General features: G+C 59.3%; 1 protein-coding gene across 7 annotated transcripts in view; it reads left to right on the top strand.

Annotated features, from left to right (window-relative positions):
* SHANK3 (SH3 and multiple ankyrin repeat domains 3) overlaps nt 1–22,263 on the top strand; it is a 52,454-nt gene that overhangs the window by 24,014 nt on the left and 6,177 nt on the right. For 5 of the 7 annotated variants that reach the window (XM_082420924.1, XM_082420925.1, XM_082420929.1 and 2 more), the window contains 9 exons: nt 104–179; nt 372–454; nt 914–1,038; nt 1,135–1,267; nt 2,195–2,275; nt 6,512–6,535; nt 10,151–10,281; nt 10,924–11,008; nt 15,412–17,662. In XM_082420924.1, the coding sequence (XP_082277050.1) occupies nt 104–179; nt 372–454; nt 914–1,038; nt 1,135–1,267; nt 2,195–2,275; nt 6,512–6,535; nt 10,151–10,281; nt 10,924–11,008; nt 15,412–17,662 (2,989 nt within the window). Of the gene's footprint in view, nt 1–103; nt 180–371; nt 455–913; nt 1,039–1,134; nt 1,268–2,194; nt 2,276–6,511; nt 6,536–10,150; nt 10,282–10,923; nt 11,009–15,411; nt 17,663–18,913; nt 19,376–22,263 lie in introns of those variants that run through there. The other 2 variants (XM_082420930.1, XM_082420926.1) reach the window with 2 other exon arrangements.

Raw genomic sequence — 22,263 nt, 5'->3', positions numbered from 1 at the left:
TGTGTGCGTGCGCGTGCAGAGGCTGGTAACCGGTGTGCTTGAGGGGGTGGTTCACGCCACTTGGAGGATGAGACCCTCCGTCAGCTCCTGAACCTCCCCTCAGAAACCCGGGAGGACCGGACGAAGCGACTTTTCCGCCACTACACGGTGGGCTCCTATGACAGCCTCTCTGCACACAGGTACAGGTGGGGCAGGTGGGCAGGCGGGCGAGGGTGGGCACGCGTGCGATAGAACGTCAGATGTGGAGGGAGGCCTCCCGGGGGAGTCCAAGGACAGCTCCCAGGGAGGACTGTGCCCGTGCCCGCGGGACCCTGTCTGGGGCACGTGCTTTCCCGGCAGGGTTCTCCTCACCTTTCTGTTTCCCCCGTCAGCGACTATGTCATTGACGACAAGGTGGCTGTCCTGCAGAAACGGGACCACGAAGGCTTTGGCTTTGTGCTCCGGGGGGCCAAAGGTAACGGAGGCGGGTAGCCGGCTGGCAAGGGCTGCGCACCACTCGGGGTGTCTTCTGTGTCCTGCCTCTGCTCCTCTCCTCTGCTCTCCTCCTGCCGCGCCCCTGCCCCCCTTTCTTCTCCCCCACCCCCTTCCTCTCTCCCTGCTGTGACTCTGTGTTCTTGGTTTGGGATGTTGGTAGGAGGCAGCGGGTCCTTTCCCTCATTGGTTCCCAGGATCTCGGCTGTGCGTGTCTGATGGAGCGGGGGCCTTTCTGGTGGGGTGAATGGCGGGGGCGGGAGGGGGGGGTCTCTCAGAGGGGCGTGTCCTGGATTCCCGGGCTGGCTCCTCTCGCGCTGGGCAGCCCCCGCCTGCTGCCCCCCGGCCCAGGTCGTTCGTGGGAGGTTGCTGTGTGGCAGGCACCTCCACCTGGCCCGGGCTGGCAGGACGCCGTCCTCATTGCCCTCTCCCCGTCCCACAGCAGAGACCCCCATCGAGGAGTTCACGCCCACGCCGGCCTTCCCGGCGCTTCAGTATCTCGAGTCGGTGGACGTGGAGGGCGTGGCCTGGAGGGCCGGGCTGCGCACGGGGGACTTCCTAATCGAGGTGAGGCTCGTCCTTCCCTGTGCGGCCCCGTGGGGTGCTGGCCTCCGAGCCCGAGGAGGACTCACCTGGACGGCCCCCGGGCCCTGACTGTCCCAGGTGAATGGAGTGAACGTGGTGAAGGTCGGGCACAAGCAGGTGGTGGCTCTGATCCGCCAGGGCGGGAACCGCCTCGTCATGAAGGTGGTGTCAGTGACACGGAAGCCTGAAGAAGATGGGGCTCGGCGCAGAGGTGAGGGCTCGGGCTTCGGACCTCGGTGCCCAGGCTCCCTGCTCTGTCCCCTGACCTTAGACCTTTGACCCCAGGCCCATGCTCCTCTCATCACCCCCAGCCCCAGACTGCTGACTGCTGACGTCAGAGGCCTGAACCTAGGCGAACGCCCACGTGCGCCGCCTGGGTGCCAATCCCTGATGTTAGACAGCCAACCCTTTCCCGGCCTCTGACCCCAGGTTGCCCTCCTAAGATCCCTGCCCCCTCCTTCCCGGCGCCCCCCAGCCCCTGGCATGGAAGAGCCCTCCTTCCCGACGCTGCCAGCAGCTGCCTGGAGGCCGGGGTTGCCATAGCAACTGTGAGGTTGACGCTGCCGCTGCCGCTTATTGTCGGAGGGAAGGGGGAGGCGGCACCTGAGGGAAGAGGAAAAGCGTCTTCTCCCCGCGCCAACGTCGCGGCACAGCCTGGGCCCAGGAGGCTTTGCTGGCCGGGTCTAGCCCAGCCCAGGCCCTGGCTTGGCTGACCACACCCTGGTCCCCCGAGGGGCAGTGGCCTCCAGGCCTGGGGAGGGGGGTGGCCCTGGAGCAGCAGGAGCCCGGCCTGCCGGGAGACCCCTCCCAGCCCCCACCCCATGACTCTGCCCTCGAAGCCTTCCACGTGGGCCCTCGGGCTGAGGCTGGCCAGCACGGTGACCCCCCTGGGGCCCTCGAGCACCGCCTGAGGTCCTGGCTGCCCTGGCCCAGCCCGGCCTTCAGCACCCCCGAGCTGCCAGCGCCATGAAGAAGTTTGCGTCCAGCCGCAGCCTGAACAAGATCCTGGCGCAGTGTGACTCGTCCTCCCGGGAGTACGAGGAGATCCAGGCGGTGGAGCGCAGGTGGCACCTGCACCTGGCCACGCCGCGCTGCCTGCTGCTGGACAGGAGGTCCAAGGCCTCCCTCTTCTTTGCAGCCCCGCCACCCCCTAAGAGGGCCCCCAGCACCACGCTGACCCTGCGCTCCAAGTCCATGACGGCGGAGCTTGAGGAGCTTGGTGAGTGGCAGGGCAGGCGGTGGGCAGATAGCCCAGGGTGGGGGGCCAGGTCAGGGGAGCTGGGCCAAAGCCAGGCAGAGACAGAGGGGAGGGAGGACGGAGAGATGGACGTATGGACAGGTTAGAGGTAAATGGGTGGGTGCTGAAGTGGTGGGGGAATTGGGTGTCTGTGGGCTGAAAAGGGAGCTGACGTGTGGATGGATTGAGGGCTGAGGGGCAGGGTGGCAGGGCTAGAGATGGCCAGTGGGACCACCACGTCTGGCGGTGGGGAATCAGGCCCTGGCTCACCAGTGTGTTTGCATGCGTGTGCACATGCTGCCCCTGGCCCTCCACACCTCCAGTATGACTTTATGCCTTCATTTCATCCAAGTGAGAAAAGGGGACCTGACCTTTGCTCCTGGCTCTGCCAGGCACTAGCTGTGTGGTCTTTGCATTTCCTTTACCCTCTCAGCACCCGTTCACACGTCGGTTACGCAGGGGTCAGTAGAGTGAGCTGCTGACCTCACGGGGCCGTTGTGAACATTGCTGGTACGATGATGGGACAGGTCCTCGTAAGTTGCAGGAGGCAAACAGGAGTGTGTCGGGGCTTTGATGGGTATGTGGGGGGCACGATCCCAGGGTGACCACCAGCAGCCTCATCGTGGGTGTGTCTCAATATACGTGACCGTTAATAGCCTCATCACTGGCATGTTCAGATATACATGACCATGTCCTGACATATGTGACAGTTAATAATGGTTATGCCCTGACTTACATGACCATGAACATCTTTATCATGGCATGTCCCAATACACATGACTGTTAATGTGCTCTATCCTTCTATAACCTGAACCCAATTCGAGTCCCAGACTTTGTTCTCGTTCCAGCCATAGAAGGACCCCTGACTCTGGTCCTGTGCTGAGCTCTAACCCAGTCGTGGGCACAGGAAGGGCCTTGATCCTGGTTCTAGACTGAGCCCCAACCCTGGCTTCTGGCTTGGTTCTGCCCCAGCCATAGAAGGAACCCTTACCTGTCCCCTAAAATTATTTCTGACCTCCCTCATGGACTGATCCCTGACCCTAGTCCTTTGCTGAGCCCTTCCCTTCCAAGCAGGTACTCTTGACTGCAGTTTAGTTTGGTGTGGAGGACAGCCACCAAGATAGATTAGGCTGATGTGGTTAAGACCTTCTTCCCCATAAATATTCTGAATAAAGTAAAACTCTAAAAATACATAGCCATCTCAAAACAAGAGAAGAGGAATTTCCCAGTTCTCAAAAATGAAGAGAGAAGTCAGAGCCAAGGGAGTGAGAGGAAGCAGATGCTCCCATAGTCCATGAGGGCTTGGGACCGATACAGATCCTACGGGCAGGGCACTGGGGCTCTGATACCCCCCCAGAGCCAAGAGATGGGGGAGAGCTAGAGGCAAGCCCGAGACTTGCAATAAGCATCAGAAGAACTGGAAACCATAGAATACTATGAAAGAGACAAAACAAGGTGTTTAAATACAAAGTTTGAGAGAACTAACAGAACTCATAATGAAAGAACAACACAGTGGGGGGGAAAAAAAGGATAAGCAGATTTAAAAAGGATTCCTAAAGAAATGTTATTGAAACAAAAATATAGCCCCTGAGATTTTAAAAACCCGTGCCTGGGAAACAGTATGGTAGACCCACCTGAAGGAAGAAACTATGAATTAAAAGATAAATCTGAGGAAATTACCCAAAATTCAGCACAGAAAGATAAGGAGATGCAAAATATCAAAGAGTAGATAAGAAATATGGAGGACAAATGAGAAAAATCCCAGCGTAAATAGAGTCCCAGAGGGAAAGAGTAAAAAGATTGGGGAAGAGGCAATATTTGAAGAGTAAAGGGCTAAAAATTTTCTAAAATTGAAAAAGGACATGAGACTCCAGTTTGCAGGAGTGTAAGTCTGAAGCAATGAAGTAAAAACAAAGCTACCTCTAGACCTGTCATAGTAAAATTTCACAACACCATACACAAAAAGAAAAATCTTAACTGCCAGAGAATGATGACTTAGAAAGGAACAGGGGTCAGACTGACAGCGGGGGTCTGATCAGCAGATGCTAGAAGACAACGGAACGGTAACTTCAAAGTCTTGGGTCAAAATGCCTTTCCACCTGTAATTCTATGCCTAGTAACCTCGCTCATTCAAGAGTAAGGCAGAGAAGCTGGCAGACTCCGGGCCCCGGGGTCACAAGGGTGCAAGGCTAATCATGGGGAGCTGACCCATTGCACTGACTGAAGATCCAAACTGGTCAATAAACCAATACCAGTAGGCAGCTGGGTCTGGCTAGACCCCACACCAGGCTCTGGTGGATGGTTCCTGGGAGTCTCTTGCCAGAGGCCGTCACGTGGCCACGTCCAGCTGCATGTTCAGAAAGAGGTGCTTGGGCAGCCTGCGGTCTGTCATCCAGGGACCCAGGGACTCTGCCCTGTAGAAACAGATTTGCCTTTTGCTCTCTGGGCCGCTTCTGTGTGCGGAGACCAGTGGCTGGAAGAAGAGCCTCCTTCCTCTCTGGCCTGGGTGTCCCCTCTGTTGCCTTGTGACAGGGTTGCTGCACAGACCCCTGTCTTCCAGAGGGAGGGGGCTCACTCTTGCGGCCTGAGGTCAGCATCCTTTTCACCAGCTTTTCCTGAGCAGAGTCTGGGCGAGGGCGAAGGGACAGCCTACCACAGAGCCCCCATCCACACTGCTGAGTGAGGGGGTCACAGCTTTTGTTGAACTGGACCCAGGCCCTTCCCGTGGCTCTGTTCAGAGAAGGGCCTGGGCAGCTGGGAGCACAGGAAACCCACTCCTGCCCCTGGACGACAGCTGTCCTGGGAAGCCAGGCCACCTGCCGACCTTCTGTAGACACACCTGGTTTGAGGAAGCCAGGCCAGCATCAGGGTTTTCCCAGGTACCTAAGCGATCATCCCATGATCCAGTGTTTGGGCTTTTACGGGATAGAAATAAGACCCGTGGGTTCGTTGCCAGCATAAACATGTCAGTTTTATGTCACAATATCGAGGGCTGATAGGGCCCTTTAGTGTCTGTAGTCTATTGAGAAGATGACCTGAACACCTGGGAAGAAGGAAAAGCATGAGGCGACAGAAAAAGCAGGTGGCAAGGATGGGGGCTCACGCAAGGTGGCTCCTTGTGGCTTGGAGGGCCTGCAGGAGGAAGAGGAAGGGAAGGTATATCCTGGGGGGGCCATTGGTGTCCCAGAAAAGGAAGGGCTGAGGTGGCTGGCAGAAACGGCATTAAGAGGAGGGGTTGGGTGGGGACTCTCCTCCTGAGAAGGGAGAGAGAGGGAGAAGGAGGGAGGGCGGGACCCCTCTAGTGCCCTTCAGCCCTGGGGCCCCTCACACTCAGCAGGTGCTCATTGCATAGCTCGAACCAAGGACGTGCTGGGGCTGCAGAGGTTGGTGGAGACCCAGGCCAGAGGGGGCCCTGATGGGTCCAAGCCCCTCCTGTTCATCCTCTTTCCCGTAAGAAATCTGGAACTTCTGGGTTCCTTTTTCTTTCGGGATGAGAATGTCAGGGCAGGTGCCATGCCAGGGTGTGGTCCCTGACTGTCCTTGGTCTGGAAAGCATGCTGACTTGCCTGTTGTTGGAAACACACTGCAGGAATGCTTGTGGGTGGCCACTGCACCATTGGTGGTCTCTGAGATGGGTTTTTATGGGGTTTTGCCTTTTTTCTGAACAAACATTTGATCGAACCAAGTGTGACTTAGTTTTGCGTCCACACAAGTGTGCGCGTGTCTGTGTGTGTGTGGACGTACACAAGCACGCGTGAGTGTGTGTGTGTGTGTGGACGTACACAAGCACGCGTGAGTGTGTGTGTGTGTGTGGACGTACACAAGCGCGCGCGTGTGTGTGTGTGTGGACGTACACAAGCACGCGTGAGTGTGTGTGTGTGTGTGTGGACGTACACAAGCGCGTGTGTGTGCGTGTGGACGTACACAAGCACGCGTGAGTGTGTGTGTGTGTGTGTGTGTGTGTGCATGCATGCACACAAGCATTGTCCCTGCTGTGGTTGTTCCCACCTTGAATTTCAGGTACTGACTTGGCATTTGGGTCGATTTGCCACTCACGATCTGACGAGGGTATAGGCCAGGGGTGGTGGGGGTCTGGGAGGTCCTGGCTGTTGGGAGGGTAAGGATGGGCTAGGAGGGGGTGGGAGTGGGGAGTGGGGCCCGGGTGCCGAGGGACAAAGCCTGCCTCTCACCCCGTTTACTCTGTTTCTTGATTCCAAGCCTCCATTCGGAGAAGGAAAGGGGGTGAGTCATCTGCTGTGCTCCGGGCCCAGCTTTGCCTGACCCTTGGCTGCGGACGTGCTTGTGTGTGAGGGGGCTCCAGTTCGAGTCAGGGGGTCTGGGAGCCTGGGTTGCACCCTCCTGTTGGCCTTCTCCGTGGGGGGCTGCTGGGGGCACAGTGGAAGGACCTGGGAGGGGTCAGATGGGCCTGGGATGGTGAGTGTGGCCACAATCCTTGGGGGCTCGAGTGAGCTGGGGGCAGCGGTGTGAGGGCCACAGGGGCTGCCGAGGTAGAGCTGGAAAAGCGTCCCAGTGGAGGCCGCAGCTCGTGCCACAGCCTGGAGCAGAGGGGGGAAGGGTTCAGGAGGCCCAGCTGTGGAGCTCGCCTGGGGAACAAGGTGACTGACCGGGTTGAGGGGGGCAGGGGTGTCAGGTGCTCAGCCCCAGCCCGTGTTGCGTCTCTCTGCTTGTTTTCTGGGGCTCCTGTGCCTGGTGTGTGGGTCCCGTTTCTGTGCTGATCTGTTATGGGGTCAAGCCCAAGGCTGACGCCTCTAGGAGCAGGAATCTGGGCCCCAGAGCTTTGTCGCCCAGGTTGTTGACTTGACCACCCCCGCCCCTCCCGTCAGACCTCCCACCCTGTACCCTTTGACGCTCCTTCCTGTGTGTCCTGGATGTCCAGCCTGGCTACATGAGGCACAGCAGCCAGGCGGGGACAGAGTCTGGGCCTGGGCGCTGAGGTCCAGTGTCTGGTGGGGTCTAGGGCCTGGCCTTTGCCATCGGCTCCACCTCACATGGAGACTGGAGCCTCTGCTGCACAGGAGTCCGTGCCACACAGGGGCCTGAGATGGCTTTGTGGCCCCAGGCGTGTGTGTTCACTCGTTTGTCTTTGTGCCTGGTGCCCGCCCACCCCTCACTCCGGGATCCACTGGGCCTTCCCTGTGCCAGGGACACACTTGCCCGTCTGTCTGAGCCCAGGTTCCCTGTGTGACCTGCGATCTCACCCTCTGAATTCTCCCGTTGCCCTTGCCCCGGTCCCAGGTGAAATGCTTTCCCTTTTCAGGGTCTTTTCAGGTATAAAACAGATGACTAGGTCTCCTCTGGGGACACTTTTCTTCACACCTTTGAGGCAGACACACAAGCTATTTCTGGAATATTTTGGTTCTTTCCTCAGCTCATTAGCGGGGCTCCCAGGGTGCTCTGCTGTGGCCTGTGTGCTTCTTCCAGTTGTAGGGGAAGTGACGGCGATTCGTCGCCCCCGCAGGCCCCTCATCCCTGCTTGGGTCCTGGTTCAAACAGCTGCATCCCCAGCTGCGTCCCTGCCACATAGCGACTCCTGACAGCCAGTGTAGTGCCCCAGACCTGGTTCCTAATGGGCTTCATTTCTTTTGTTAAGTATCTAAAGTCATTTATTTAAGAATATATTTTTCTCATTTTGTTGGGGATTGGTGTCAACCTCACCAGCTTGTAGTTTGCAGAATTCTTGATTCTTTTCCTTTTGAAAATAAGTCTCGTCTGGCCTCAGCACCATCGCCCCATGGCCAACAATATTCGCTTTGCTAATAACTTCATGTGCACACTGCTTTGGGTCTCTGAGATTGAGTGCTTCTGGACCTAGAGACGCAGCCTCTAAATCCACAGCTCGGGTGAGCGTGCGCCCCGTGTGTCCCACGGAAATATCTTCTCTCCGCTCTTGTCTTTATGTCTGTGGTTTCTGGATAATCTGGTTGTTAAGTCTGATCTCTTACTTATTGGATCTATGATCTGGGGCAACTTATCTCTCTCAGAGCTTCAGATTCTTCTTGGGTAAAATGGGGGCAATAGCGATCCCTTCTGCCTGTGGTGGTTGCAGCATGAGAGGGGCCACATAAACCTCTTCCAACTCTGGAAATCCCCACGGACTTAGCAAATGGTGATCATGGTGATTTCAGCTTCCACAGGGAAATTACTCACCTCATTACAGAAGCAAACAGGGAGGCCCCTCTAACAGCCCGCCCCTGTCTGCACCTGGCGGCGCTGGGCGCTGTGCACAGGCCACGCGAGCTGGTCTGTAGATGGAGCGTGTTTTGCTGGTGACTCGTAGCATTTGTTGAACTCTCTTGTGTTTGGGGACCAGCCTGGACGCGCAGGGCATGCTGGCAAGGGTATTTGCCCTCTCCTCCTGACAGCCCATGTGCTGTTCGGGGAGATGAGGTTCACAGACGTGAAGAATTGTAGCAAGTGTGTCCTCAGTGCTTGCGTTGAGCCAGGCACAGCTGTAGCACTTCTGCCGTATGTGCTAATTCTCACAACAGACCCTGAAGCAGGTACCTTTTTTAATGCCTGTTATCAGATCAGGAAATCAAGTCACAAAGAGATTAGGTCAGCACAGTCAGTATACAGGATGGGTCTGGACTGGGTCGGGTACTGTACATCTCGGAGGAGTTTATGTCCTTCCCCACAGCAGTTGCTGAGCAGTGCTGGGAGGAGGTGTCAGGGCTGACCACAGTTCTCCAAGGGGGGCACTTGGGGCATGAAAGGACTAAGTGTAACCAGATGTGTGGTCCTCTGTGGTTGGCACAGCCCCTAAGAGTCTGGAAGGGCTCAGGGATTTGGAGGCTGAGTGATGGGTGGGCTGCGGTGGGGCTCCTGGATGAGAGGGGCAGTGTGGCAGCCAGGTGGACATGGGAGCTGCCCCCAGCCCCTGCTGTGTCCCGTGTGCTGGCCCTAAGTAGGCCCTCCCCAGTCATCCGTCCACAGCTGATAGTTTTCAGACACAAGTGTTTAACAAAATTTCCAAGTCACTTGGTAATCAAAAACACCACTTTCAAAAACATTAAATAGCTTTAAGAAAAACAAGCAAACAAAGCTTTTCTTTTATAACAGATTTGAAAAGAGCGCTGCCCGAGGGCACCTGGTTCAGGCCTCAGCCCTGGGCTTGTCCTTCCCCCTCCTGGCTTCTGGGGCTGCTTTCTAAGGGGCTGGTGGAAGCCCCCTCAGCACTGCCCCTCCCAATATCCTCTTCTCTGCACCCCCTACCCTTGGTGGGGCTGCTTTTCGAGGGTTGTAGGTTCTGTGGCCTCCTGATCTGCATACAGCTATTTCTTAGGTCTCTAGCCTCTGGCATTGGCCCCCCCCCCCTCCCCCCCATGGTTCTTGGTTTATACACATTCTTTGTGGGCAGCTACTGTACATCAGGGTCTGTTCTGGGGCTACAGCTTATCTTTTGGTGCAGTGGCGGTACAGACAGGCGAGTAACGCCATGTGCTAAGGAGAAGAGTGGAAGGGCAAAGGGAAATGGGGAAATTCAGGAGGTCTCTGGGCTGTAAACAGTCCCGCCCCCTGCCTGGTTCTCTCCCTAATGGTCAGCCAGGCTTTTCCTGGAGTGGGGTTCGTGGAGCCTCCCTGAGGACGGAGGGGCCAGGCTGGAGCAGGGTCTGGGTTCTGGTGTGTGAGGGGCTTGGATGGGATACGAGTTATGGGGCCTCCTGTCTTGGTTCTGGATCGCGTGTCTTGGGGAGTGAGGGGCCGAGGTGGGCGGGGCCCCAGTGGCCTCTGTCAGCAGCACCGGGAGGGCCAGCCGGGATGCGTGAGTGGGGCTGCAGGGGGCTGTAGCGGGTTCCAGGTCCCTGTGGCTGAGACGGCACCTCCTTGGCTGTGCAGAGAAGCTGGACGAGATCCTGGCAGCCGCCACGGAGCCGGCGCTGAGGCCAGACATCGCGGATGCTGACTCGAGAGCTGCCACCGTCAAGCAGCGGCCCACCAGTCGCAGGATCACCCCTGCTGAGATCAGCGTAAGCCAGCCTGGCAGCTGGGGGCACTGGGGGATGGGTGGGGCACGGGGTCAGAGTGCCACGTCCCCTACTGGCTGTTTGTGCGTTTTGGAGGGTGAGGGTCCATCATTTGGACTCCACTCTCCAGGGGTGGGGGTGAAGGACCCCACAGCGTCTCCCAAAGACACCTGGGGCCATCAGCCCTCAGAACAGCCACAGTACGGCTCGTGTTGAGCTCTCACTCTTCTGGCGCCTCCCGCCTTAGGCAGGTTCTGTGCCACCTAGAGCAAGGACCCCAGCCACGCTGAGGCCACAACATGGTGTTGCTGTCCCCCCGCCCACTCCTCTCACTTGGCACCTTCTGGGCTGCTCCCCCAGCCTCACCCCGGCCATACCCAGGACCCCTGACTGCTCTGGCCCGTCTGCATCACCCCTGCCCAGTGCCGCCTGTGCCTGTGGGCCCACAGCCATGCCCCTGCTCCTTGGAGGCAGGGCCTGGGCCTGGCTTCTGGGTCAGACACCATGGGAATTAGCACTGTTGGAATTAGCACATGGGGTGTCTGATCTCAGGCTTAGGAGGAGGATGGGTGGGGCTGGATGGGCAACTGGGGACCCCAGTGCTCTGGAACCTCCATATACCCCCGCCCCCTCCAACTCTCACAGTCACTGTTTGAGCGCCAGGGCCTCCCAGGCCCAGAGAAGCTGCCAGGCTCCCTGCGGAAGGGGATTCCACGGACCAAGTCTGTAGGTATGGCTGGGCTGGGAGCTGCATGGGGCTGGAGGACTGGGGCGGGGGCTGGAGTGCGTGCGGGGCTGGAGGACCCTGTCTCTCCCCACCCTTTGACTGAGGTTTCCGGTTTCTCTCAGTCCTGCCTCTTCCTGGCCCCAACCCAGGAATCTCATTTTTTGTGGACGTATATGGTGGTGGTGGTGGGGGGGTGTCAGTTCTTCCCCCAACCCAGAGATACTTTGCTGAAAGACACCCTTGAGGCTTCTCGCCATCTGTCACCCCCTGCCAGCGGGCACCCCCGTCTGTACTTCCCACAGACACCAGCATCCCCGTCCCTGGGTCTTCCATATCCTACCTGGCTGTGCCCCCTGCAGCCCGAGTACCTGTCATGTTTCTGATGCTAAGCTACCCTCCCCTTGAATCTGCCCTCTCCCCTCCCCCCGGCACCCCAGTTATTGCTCTATATCTCTCCTCTCTTTCACAGCCAGTTTTCTCCAGAAGTCACCCATACTTGCTGTCTCCCATTCCCTGCCTGCCTCTCGGCCTGTTAGGGAATTGTCCATACCTGAAACTGAAATTGTTCTCACCAGGGTCACCAGTGGTTTCCAGGGCATTCCTCCCAGTGGACCCGTTTGATTTTGCTGCCCCCTCCTCCATGAAACTTTCCTACCCAGGCCTTCTAGGACAACACTTACTGGCTTTCCCCTCAGTTCTCAGGCTGGACCTGTTCAGTCCCCATCGCTCCCCTGCAAGATGTGGGTCCTTCTCAAGGCTATGTCCTTAGCCTCTTTGCCTTCTGCACCCGTCTCCTTGGGGCCTCATCACGTCTCGCCCTTGGCCATCTCCTCTCTTGTTGACTCCAGACTGGGTCATCTAATAAGCCCCGCCCACTGCCCCTCCCGCTAGGCATCGAGGCCCCCTTACCTGCCCACCTGTCCATCCGTCCACCTACACACGTGTCTCGTTTTCTGTCCATCTGTTCGCCCACTGACCTTTCCACTCGTCCATCCATTTGTCCCTGTGTACCCCACCGCTCTGTGTTTTACACACACTGGTTCATTTAATACTTGCAGTAACCCTGCTGAGGTAACACCATCAGTACCTCTAGATTATAGATGAGAAAACCGAGGCAAAGAGGTAAAATGACTTGCCCAAGGTCACCCAGCTGCCTTACCTGTCTTCTATTCACTCATCTGGCCAATCAGTTTCCGCAAACCCAGTCCCTCATTCACCCCAGGGCCCCTGCTGATGGATGCACACTCCAGGCTGATGCTGGGCAGGGTCTGGGGGCTCCGTTGGAGGAGGTGACGTGTCTGCGGACAGCTCAGCCCAGCAGTTACCTGGTGGGGGCAGAAGCACATTTACTAGGGAGCACCAACCATGCTCGGGTGTCAGGAAAGGCCGGGGGTGTGTGTGTGTGTCTGGGCTCAGATATGCAGGATGAGTGGGAGTTTCTGAGAGAGAATGGCGTGAATTGCTGACAGCAGTGGTCCTTCAGAGGCCGCTATGGGTCATTTCTGTAGGTAGGAGGGTTGGGGAGAGGACACATGAGACTGCAGCTACTTTGGAGCCAAGAGGCACTACTCCCTCACCTCCGTGGCCTAAGCCCTGGGCATCCTCTGTGGTTTCCTCCTTATTCTCTGCCTCCCCGGACAAATTAGGGATGGTCGGCTTCCTCACCGTCCTCGCAGCCCTGACTGGCCAGGCCCCGTTGTCTTGCGCCTCAGCGTCTGGAGGCCACAGCTTTGGTCTCCTCTTGACCTCCTGCCCCGGCTTCACCCTCTACTCCGTCCCTCTGGCCACAGGGGGCTTTCTGCACAAGATACCACCTCACATCCCTAGAGCTGGTCCTCTGTGGGATCTGCCTTGCCTTGGGGCCCTGAGGCCTAGCCCCAGCCCTCTCCTGCTTCTTCTAGGGACCTTTGTCTCTGCCTCCCTCTGATTTACATCTGCCAGGACCGGCTGTTCTCCACCTGCCCTCACTCTGCCTGGATGGCCCGTCCCTCAGCCCCACCCAGTCTCAGTACTGACCACCGCAGGTCTGCATCTAAGTGCCTGTCCTTCAGGCTGTAAGCCTCTCAGTGGAGGTTGCCAGCTGTTCCCTGCCCACCCTCCTGGGCCCTCCTGTGCTCAGTCCATGGGTGGCTCATCTTTAATCCCCCTTGCCCTAGCCTGCCGCCTGTCACCCACTTGAACGCTGGCTGAGGTGTCAGACTCCGGCGCTCTTACCCCTTGTCCTGGCTCTGTGGCCCTGGGCACACATCTCAACCCTTGAAACCTGAGGGTCCGGATCCATAAACATGGGGACCATCTAGTGCCTACCTCCTCAGGCCACTCTGAGGTTCGCACAGAGGGCTGTACTCACAGGCTGAGTACTGAGTAACTGCTCATGGTGATAGTAGATGTAGGTCCTGCATCTTGAGGCTGGTGCGCAGAAAGTGCTGGAGAAATGCTCACGGCTGTTATTTGGGCAGCGGCCCTACCCGCTCTGTATCAGAACGGATTCCCATTTTCATCACAAGGAAAGTGACTTGTCTTTACCCTGGGTCAGAACGTGGCATGCTGACCCTCCGGCGTGTTCCAGGTGCACTAGCTTGTCCCACGTAGCTCCATCTCATGCACAAGCTTGTGGGTGTTGAGCTGCGTTTATATGCTGCGCAAGAAATGCAGCAGGGACGAGACCCAGGCCGAACCTGGCACAGAATCTGTGTCCAGCAGTGGGGGTGGAAGGCTGGCCTGAAAATGATGATGGTGATGATGATGACGTCGACCTCAGCCACCTTCCTGGGGGCGCTGCTGGGGGCTCAGCCCTGTGCTATAAGCTTTAAATGGCTTCACTTTGCACTTCAGTGGGAGGGGGCAGGTCTCCAGAGATGAGGAAACTGAAGTGCCAAGAGGTTAAGAGGTATCAGACAAGAAGTGGCAGAGCTGGAATTCAAGCCTTATCTTATACAAAAGCTCCCCCATGCCCCACGCCCCTTGCTGTGCCGGGGGGTAGAAGAGCTGTTATGCAGGACACACGCAAACAGTGCGGGGTGGGAGGCCTGGTGAGCACTGTGGTGGCCAAAGGAGGAGGTGGTTGGGAACAGGCAGTCTGCATCGTCGTGAGTTCATAAAAATGTGACCAAGCCCAGAGTGAGGCCAGGTGTAGATTCCCAAGGAATTGTTCCAGAGACCTGTGTGTCAGCACTGAGGAGCCACTCCTCCACTCTCCTTGGATTGGGCCTTCTTACACCTGCAGCCTAACTGAACACACCTGCAGCACAGGTGTACGCATTGTGTACACAGGAACACTCGGGAGGTCCTGCCCCGTCCTAGCTGGGTGGCAGGACAGTGGGGGCTCTGAGCGCTCCAGCCCTGCCCTCGCACAGATCCTAATGACAGCTGAGTGCGGCAGGAAGTAGGGTTCACTTTCAGTCTGTGTTGTCCATGAGAGAACTGGGGCGTAGAGGGGCTCAGGGCCTGGCCTGGGGTCACACAGCCAATAAGGAGTGAAACTAAAACACGTGTCAGGTGCTCAGGCTGCCGTTCCACTGCAACCCTCCCTCCCTCCTTCCGCCCAGCCTTTCTGAATTTCCGCCACTAGGGCTATGGCAGTGACCTCCTGGCGGCCTCCGCCAGTCCAGTGCCCGTCGGTCTCTGGGGTAGAGCCTTTCAGGACTTCTCTTTACAAAGCCTCCCTCACCAGGGCATCGGCTCTCTCTCTCCCCGGCCACAGCCCTGCTGCCCCCTTGTCCACAGCGTGTCACTCCTGCTTGGGAGATTTCCCTCTCACTTCTGACCATCTCCCTTCTTCCCGCCTCTGGTTGCCACCAGGGCCTCCCAGTGACACCTGCTTGTTCCACTGCTGGTGGTTCTGAGATGAGGCCTTGCTCAGTCTTGTGTGCGAAGGCCTGTGCCAGCCACCCCCTGGCCCTTCTCTGTAGTTCTGTCCCCACGACTGGGGGTGGGGGTGGGCCTGCCCCTGCCCCTGCCCTTCTGCGGTGTTGTCTTTGGGCCCTCTCCATGTCCCCAACCTGAGTAGGCAGAATTTGGGTCTTCTGTCACAGCCTCCGCTGGGGGGGCCCTCCTCTCCGCTATATCTGAACGGATACCTCTCCCCAGTCTCTGTAGGAGCCCTCCCAACCCAGCGGAGACGAGCCCAGACTGGGGATCTTGCTTAGATCCCCTGCTCTGGGATCCCCGTGTCTCCCCCTGATCTCACCCTAGCGCCCACGCCCACCCTGACTCCGTCCTCTGGCTGGCGGCCAGCACCTCCCGCGGATTTCGAAGGCGCCTTGGCGTCCGGGACATTGGCTGCCCTGGGGTGGGGGGCGGGGCCGGCCTGTGCGGACGGGGAGGGCGGGCGCCTGGGTCGGGAGGGGCCTCCTCGAAGGCCCCTGGCTCCTGGGCCAGGCTCACCGGGGCCCCTCTGTCCGCAGGGGAAGATGAGAAGCTGGCGTCCTTGCTGGAGGGGCGCTTCCCGAGGAGCACGTCGATGCAGGATTCAGTGCGCGAGGGCCGAGGCATCCCGCCCCCGCCGCAGACCGCACCTCCGCCCCCGCCCGCACCCTACTACTTCGACTCCGGGCCGCCCCCCGCCTTCTCGCCGCCGCCTCCGCCGGGCCGCGCCTACGACACCGTGCGCTCCAGCTTCAAACCCGGCCTGGAGGCGCGCCTGGGCGCGGGCGCCCCGGGCCTGTATGATGCCGGCGCGGCCCTGGGGCCGCTGCCCTACCCGGAACGGCAGAAGCGCGCGCGCTCCATGATCATCCTTCAGGACTCGGCGCCCGAGGCAGGCGACGTCCCCCGGCCCCCGCCAGCGGCCACCCCGCCGGAGCGCCCGAAGCGTCGGCCGCGGCCGCCCGGCCCCGACAGCCCTTACGCCAACCTGGGCGCCTTCAGCGCCAGTCTCTTCGCGCCGTCCAAACCTCAGCGCCGCAAAAGCCCGCTGGTGAAGCAGCTGCAGGTGGAGGACGCGCAGGAGCGCGCGGCCCTGGCCGTGGGCAGCCCTGGCCCGGCGGGCGGCAGCTTCGCCCGGGAGCCCTCCCCGACACACCGCGGGCCTCGGCCGAGCGGCCTCGACTACGGCCCCGGAGACGGGCCCGGGCTCGCGTTCGGCGGCCCGGCCCCAGGCAAGGACCGGCGGCTGGAGGAGCGGCGGCGCTCCACCGTCTTCCTGTCTGTGGGCGCCGTCGAGAGCAGCCCTCCCAGCGCAGACCTGCCCTCCCTGCAGCCCTCCCGCTCCATTGACGAGCGCCTGCTGGGGCCCGGCGCCACCACCGGCCGTGACCTGCTGCTGCCCTCCCCTGTCTCCGCTCTGAAGCCATTGGTCAGCGGCCCGAGCCTTGGGCCTTCGGGCTCCACCTTCATCCACCCGCTCACCGGCAAACCCCTGGACCCCAGCTCACCCCTGGCCCTTGCCCTGGCTGCCCGGGAGCGGGCTCTGGCCTCCCAGGCGCCCTCCCGGTCCCCCACACCTGTGCACAGCCCTGACACCGAGCGCCCTGGGCCCTTGTTTGTGGACGTGCAGGCTCGTGACACCGAGCGAGGGCCCCTGGCCTCCCCAGCCTTCTCCCCGAGGAGCCCCGCCTGGATTCCTGTGCCTGCTCGCAGGGAAGCCGAGAAGACCCCCCGGGAGGAGCGGAAGTCGCCGGAGGACAAGAAGTCCATGATCCTCAGCGTCCTGGACACGTCCCTGCAGCGGCCGGCCGGCCTCATCGTCGTGCACGCCACCAGCAACGGGCAGGAGCCCGGCGGGCTGGGGGCCGCAGAGGAGCGCCCGGGCCCCCCAGAGCTGGCCCCGGCCCCCCCGCAGTCGGCCGTGGTGGCAGAGCCCCTGCCTAGCCCCCGGGCCCAGCCCCCTGGCAGTACCCCAGCAGATGCCGGGCTGGGCCAGGGCAGCTCAGAGGAGGAGCCAGAGCTGGTGTTCGCCGTGAACCTGCCGCCGGCCCAGCTGTCCTCCAGCGATGAGGAGACCAGAGAGGAGCTGGCCCGCATCGGACTCGTGCCGCCTCCTGAAGAGTTTGCCAATGGGGTCCTGCTGGCCACCCCGCTCCCTGGCCCAGGTCCCTCGCCCGCCACGCTGCCAGGCCCGGCCTCAGGGAAGCCGAGCAGCGAGCCGCCCCCTGCCCCCGAGTCCGCAGCGGATTCGGGGGTGGAGGAGGCCGACACGCGCAGCTCCAGCGACCCCCACCTGGAGACCACGAGCACCATCTCCACCGTGTCCAGCATGTCCACCCTGAGCTCGGAGAGCGGGGAACTCACCGACACCCACACCTCCTTCGCCGACGGACATACTTTTCTACTCGAGAAGCCACCAGTGCCTCCCAAGCCCAAGCTCAAGTCCCCGCTGGGGAAGGGGCCGGTGACCTTCAGGGACCCGCTGCTGAAGCAGTCCTCGGACAGCGAGCTCATGGCCCAGCAGCATCACGCCGCCTCCGCCGGCTTGGCCTCTGCTGCCGGGCCTGCTCGCCCTCGCTACCTCTTCCAGAGAAGGTCCAAGCTGTGGGGGGACCCCGTGGAGAGCCGGGGGCTCCCCGGGCCCGAAGACGACAAACCAACTGTGATCAGTGAGCTCAGCTCCCGCCTGCAACAGCTGAACAAAGACACCCGCTCCCTGGGGGAGGAGCCAGTTGGCGGCCTGGGCGGCCTGCTGGACCCTGCCAAGAAATCGCCCATCGCGGCAGCTCGGTGAGCAGGGCAGTGTGGGGAGGGTCCTGTCCCCTGTCCACGCCCGCCCCGTTCTTCCTCTCGTCCTTCCACGGCTCCCTCTGTTCCTCCTCCACGGCCCATCCTGTCCCATCCCTCACCTGTCCGTGGCACCCACCCCTGTGCTCCTCCCGTCCGCATCTCTGTCCTTTACCTGGCCTTGCTTTATCTGTCTGAGACCGAAGGCTCTTTCAGCGATCTGAAATATCAGGGGTTCTGTTCTCTCTATCCCTGTTGGTGCTGGCAGTGGGAGCTGGGCACCCACCGAGACCCCGGCTGGCCATGAGCGCCTCCACAGCCCTCCTGGAGGCTCCCTGCCCCGGGGTCCCTGCGCTCTCACTCTCACACCTGACGTAGCTGCCTCTCCTACCATCAAGGGTCGTTCTCTGGCCCGCTCTCAAGTTGCAGCTCTCCCCCACCCCCACCCCAGCCACTTGGCTTCTCTGTGGCCACATGGCTGTCTCACGTGGCTGGTGCCATCTTTCCTTGCTTCGCTTTGTAGCTGCCTTGCTTCCTTTTGAAACCTTGAGTACACTGGATCCTTTTCCTCTTAGGACCCACCACCAATTTCCTGTTTTCTGCCCCAGAAACATTTCTGTCTCTCAGCACCACCTCAGAGTCCCTCAAACACAGATCCCTGTGCGTGATTTTCAAAGTGCATCAAGAAGCCATTCTCAGGCGGAAATCATGCCGTTTCTCTGCACCTCCATCTGCCCTCTCTTCTCCATACCTTACCCGTTCCTCTGTTCTCCCCGCCCACTTCCTACACAAGGTGGGGACTTAAAGAGGCCACACGGTGCCCTGGAAATGGGGGGAGGCACTGGCTTGGGGGGAGGGGCCAAGCAGGGGGCTGGGGTGCTGTTCCGGCTGGGCAGAAGCTGCCAGAGCCTCTGGGCTCATCCCTTGGCTGTTTCCTTGAGGACCTCATTCCCAAGGCTCCGCCCCCAAGGGGTACCTCCTCGGGCCTGTGGGCGCCATGCTTGCTGGCGGGAGAGCTGGTTCCTGCCCACGAGTGGTCTGAGGCAGAGCTGGTCGTCCCCTGGCCAGCCCTTGTCTGCCTTTGCCTTCTGTGCCCCATAGGCCCTCCCCCACTTCTGGCTTTGTGGGTAGCACATGGGGTGCCACCTCCTGACCTAGTGAGTCTTTGCTGCCAACCTCGGAAGGCAGAGTTCGCAAAGCAGTGAGGAATGCAGGTCTTACTCACAGGGGCTTGTCTGGTCTACTTTCTTCCAGCTAAGGACTCGGAGGATAAGTGGGGGCTTGGGAAACTGGTGCTGCCTCCCCCGAGTGGTTCGGCAGCGCTGCCCTCCAGCTCCCATCACCCCAGGCTTGCGCTGGGGCCCTCCCCTTTTCACCTCTTCCAACTCCCAGTTGAATGTGAAAGCCCTCTTCCCAGCAGGGCGATGTTTAAAGTGCCCTTCGAGGGGGTGTTAGGGGTGTGGCCAGGAGTGTCCAGTTGGAGTGAGCGGCCCAGGTCCAAGGCCTCTGAGGAACGGAGGGTGGGGATAACCTGATGCAGCCTGGACCAGTCCCCATCTTTGCTCTCTGTCTCTCCCCCCTCCACCAGCCCTTCCTTTCCTCTGTGCCCCTTGGTCCTGATGAAAATTAAAGCCATTGACAGCGGGCAGCACAGTGCCTGGCACAGTGCAGGCCTCAATAAAACATTTGCTAAACGCACGAAAGAACAAAGCTAAATGCAAGTGCTGTCTTTTGTGATCTGAGGTCTAGGGAGGCGGCTTAGGACAAATGCCACAGAAGGACAGACACTTGGTTGAGGTTTGCTGGTTGTCGAGCCCCTCGGCCGAGCTCAGGAGAGCCCAGGTGTTGCCTTAGCTCTGCTGGCTCCCGTGGTGCAGCTGGGCAGTCACAGGGCAGGAGGAGGTGGTCTCTGGGCTGGACCTTCCGCCACGTCCCTCACGGTCGTCCTCAGCATTTCCCCTTTGTCACGGCGAGGCTCTCTTGTCCAGTGGGTCTGGGTCATGCCAGAACCTGTGTTTGTTTCCTTTCTTGGAAGTGGTGTGGGGGAGGGGGCAAGGCCAGCAGTTCCAACCTTTGCATCCCATCTGTCCTGCAGGCCCACTGGAGAGTGAGCCTCTTTCCCTCAGGAGTTCCTGCAGAATCCCGGCCTCCGATTGGCTTCGTGTGGATCCCCTGCCTCCCCTGAAACGGGCACTGGGGTCAGGGAGACATAGGGCTGCTGTTGGCCAGGCCTGCCTCATATGCTATCCTGGGAGCCAGGGCATGGGGTCAGCCAGAGCTACCGGATGGGTGCTGAGTGAGGGGGGCGGGTATCCAAAGGAAAATCAGGTGCTGTTCCCAAAGGTACCAGATGCCGGAGAGCCTAAAACAAGAGACTCCCTGTGCCATGGCATTCACCAGCTTTAGCACCTCGCTTTGTTCCCTGACATCGGCCTGGGGTCAGATGGCCCTGGATTCCAACCCTCAGCAGGTTGCATCTGCGTTTGTATTCTTGGACAAACCACTTAACCTCCGTGGACTTCAGTCCCACCCCTGTGAACTGGTGAGGGTGACCAGGCACTCAGCCAGGCCGGTAGGGCGACTCTTAGGGTCCTTACGGGAAAATGAGCGCTCTGCACTGGAGAAGGCCAAGTCACGTTACTTCATCTTCAGAGCCATTCTGTTCGATGGATAATAATATAATCTCCATTTTCCAGACAATAAAATTGAGGTTCTAAGGAGATCCATTCCAGCCAGTAGATGGTGGCATCTGACCTCAAGCCCCGCTATCTGTCCACTATAATCTGGCGCCTCCGTCATTAAACCCCTTCTAGTGACAGACACTGTGTTTATGTGCAGTAGTTCCCCTCACACAGAAATGCATATGTGTTCATTGTGTAGACCGAACCTTTGTTTATCAGTCAGACGTATAACGAACAGCACGTGGATTCTGAAATTACTCGCAGTTGAGCCCAGCCGGTGCCGCTTGACAGGCCCAGCGACGTTACCCGTCTGCCCTGCCTTTCCTTCCCCACCTCCCTCCACATTCCCTTCTGCTCCTGTTCACACTTCCTTCCTTCCTTCCTCTTATTCCTCTTCCTTCTTGCCCGCGGACCTGGGTGAAACCATGGCCCTCTGGAGTGGGCCCCACTGCCTGTCCTCGACCCTTCACTTCTGGCCACTGGCGGGCGGCTGAGCAGGAGGTGCTGTGGCCACGTCCAGTCAGCCCCGCATGTGGCCGGCAGTGGCTGTGTTGCCCGTCGGCGCTGCTGGGCAGCTCTTGTTTTGCCGCCAGCAGTGGCTAGAGTCTGACACTCATTTCTCACGTAGTGATAAAAGTGCTAGTGATACTGTCTTTCAGAGACATGTCCGAAGTGCAGGAAGTTCTGATGTCCCGGTGGGGCTGTGACCTTCCCAGGATGGATCCTAGCTGAAGCCCTAGGGCAGTTGCCACGGCCACCCAGTGGGTCACACCCCTGTGCCTTGTCCACTGGCCCCCCATGTGTTCCCTTGCAGGCCTGCCCCTCTCCTCACCCGACAGGCACCACAAGAAAGGAAGCGCCTGCTCTGCCCACCTTCCTCACTGACAGCTCAGTCTAGGCTCTGGCGTCCTTTACCTGCAAGACACTCTGCGGCCCGAGATCTAGGAAGATCTCAGAAGGGGAAGGGGAGGTTACCCCTTATGTCATGGACTTGAAGCTCGGCAACTTGTGGAAATGCACTGGGGCCATCCAGAAGGCCCATGGCCTTTGGCTTTTTGGAACTTTGATCCCAGACCATCCACCTCTTTATGCTTCTAGCTTTGGGTCTAGCCTGATAGGCAGAACATTTGTCTGCTCAGAGCCCCACATCTGCTCTGAACTCCCTTTGTCTTCCAGACCCCACGGTTGGATCTGAATCCCACATGTGGTCTGAGGGCCACATGTCTCTGAGCCCCACAGCAATACTCAGTTTTGCTGTGGCCCTCAGTTTTACACCTGTCTGACCGTCACATCTGATTTTACAGAAAAGAGTTCATGGCGAAATAGCTTTGGAAACACAAAGTTGATGAGGTTTCTTTCCTGCAGTACTTCTCAGAACTTTTGATGTGCTGTGTGCTGTGTGCTGTGGTCTCGGACAGCTTCTTTAGTAGATCACTAATTAGCATCCCACAGGAGATGCACGTTTCTGCGATGGTGGAGAAACCCTGCCCTAGGGACCTACTGTGAGCCCGTCCTGCTAGCAGGGATCTGCATAAAGCCATGCATGACTGCAGGCGCCTCAGGGCTTGTTCTTTTGAAACTGGACCTGTTGTGTGCTGGCCAGCGCAGGGCACAGGGGCCAGGCTGTTCTCTGTCCTTGCGGAGGTCCTCACAGGTTGGGGACCTGTGAGGTGTGTTCGCAGGAGATGTGACCAGGGCTTCAGGAGTTCACGGAACTCTGCTAGGGGAGTGGGAAGGGGTCACAGAGGAGGGGTCATAGGGGCATCTGGGTGCATCAAGGTTGGAGCCATGACCTGGTGTGGGCGGTGAGAAGTTAGGGCTGGAGTGAGACACGGAGACCAGAGAGAGTGCGATGGGACGCTCACAAGCCCGTATATAGTTTGTGCTCCTGTTGAGGATTATTTCCGTTAATGAGGCTCTTAA

This window comes from Balaenoptera physalus (assembly GCF_965194825.1).
Source record: "Balaenoptera physalus genome assembly, chromosome: 13".
In the NCBI taxonomy this organism is placed as follows: domain Eukaryota; kingdom Metazoa; phylum Chordata; class Mammalia; order Artiodactyla; family Balaenopteridae; genus Balaenoptera; species Balaenoptera physalus.
Note: the sequence above shows the minus strand (reverse complement) of the source record. Positions and strands in the feature narration are given on the sequence as shown.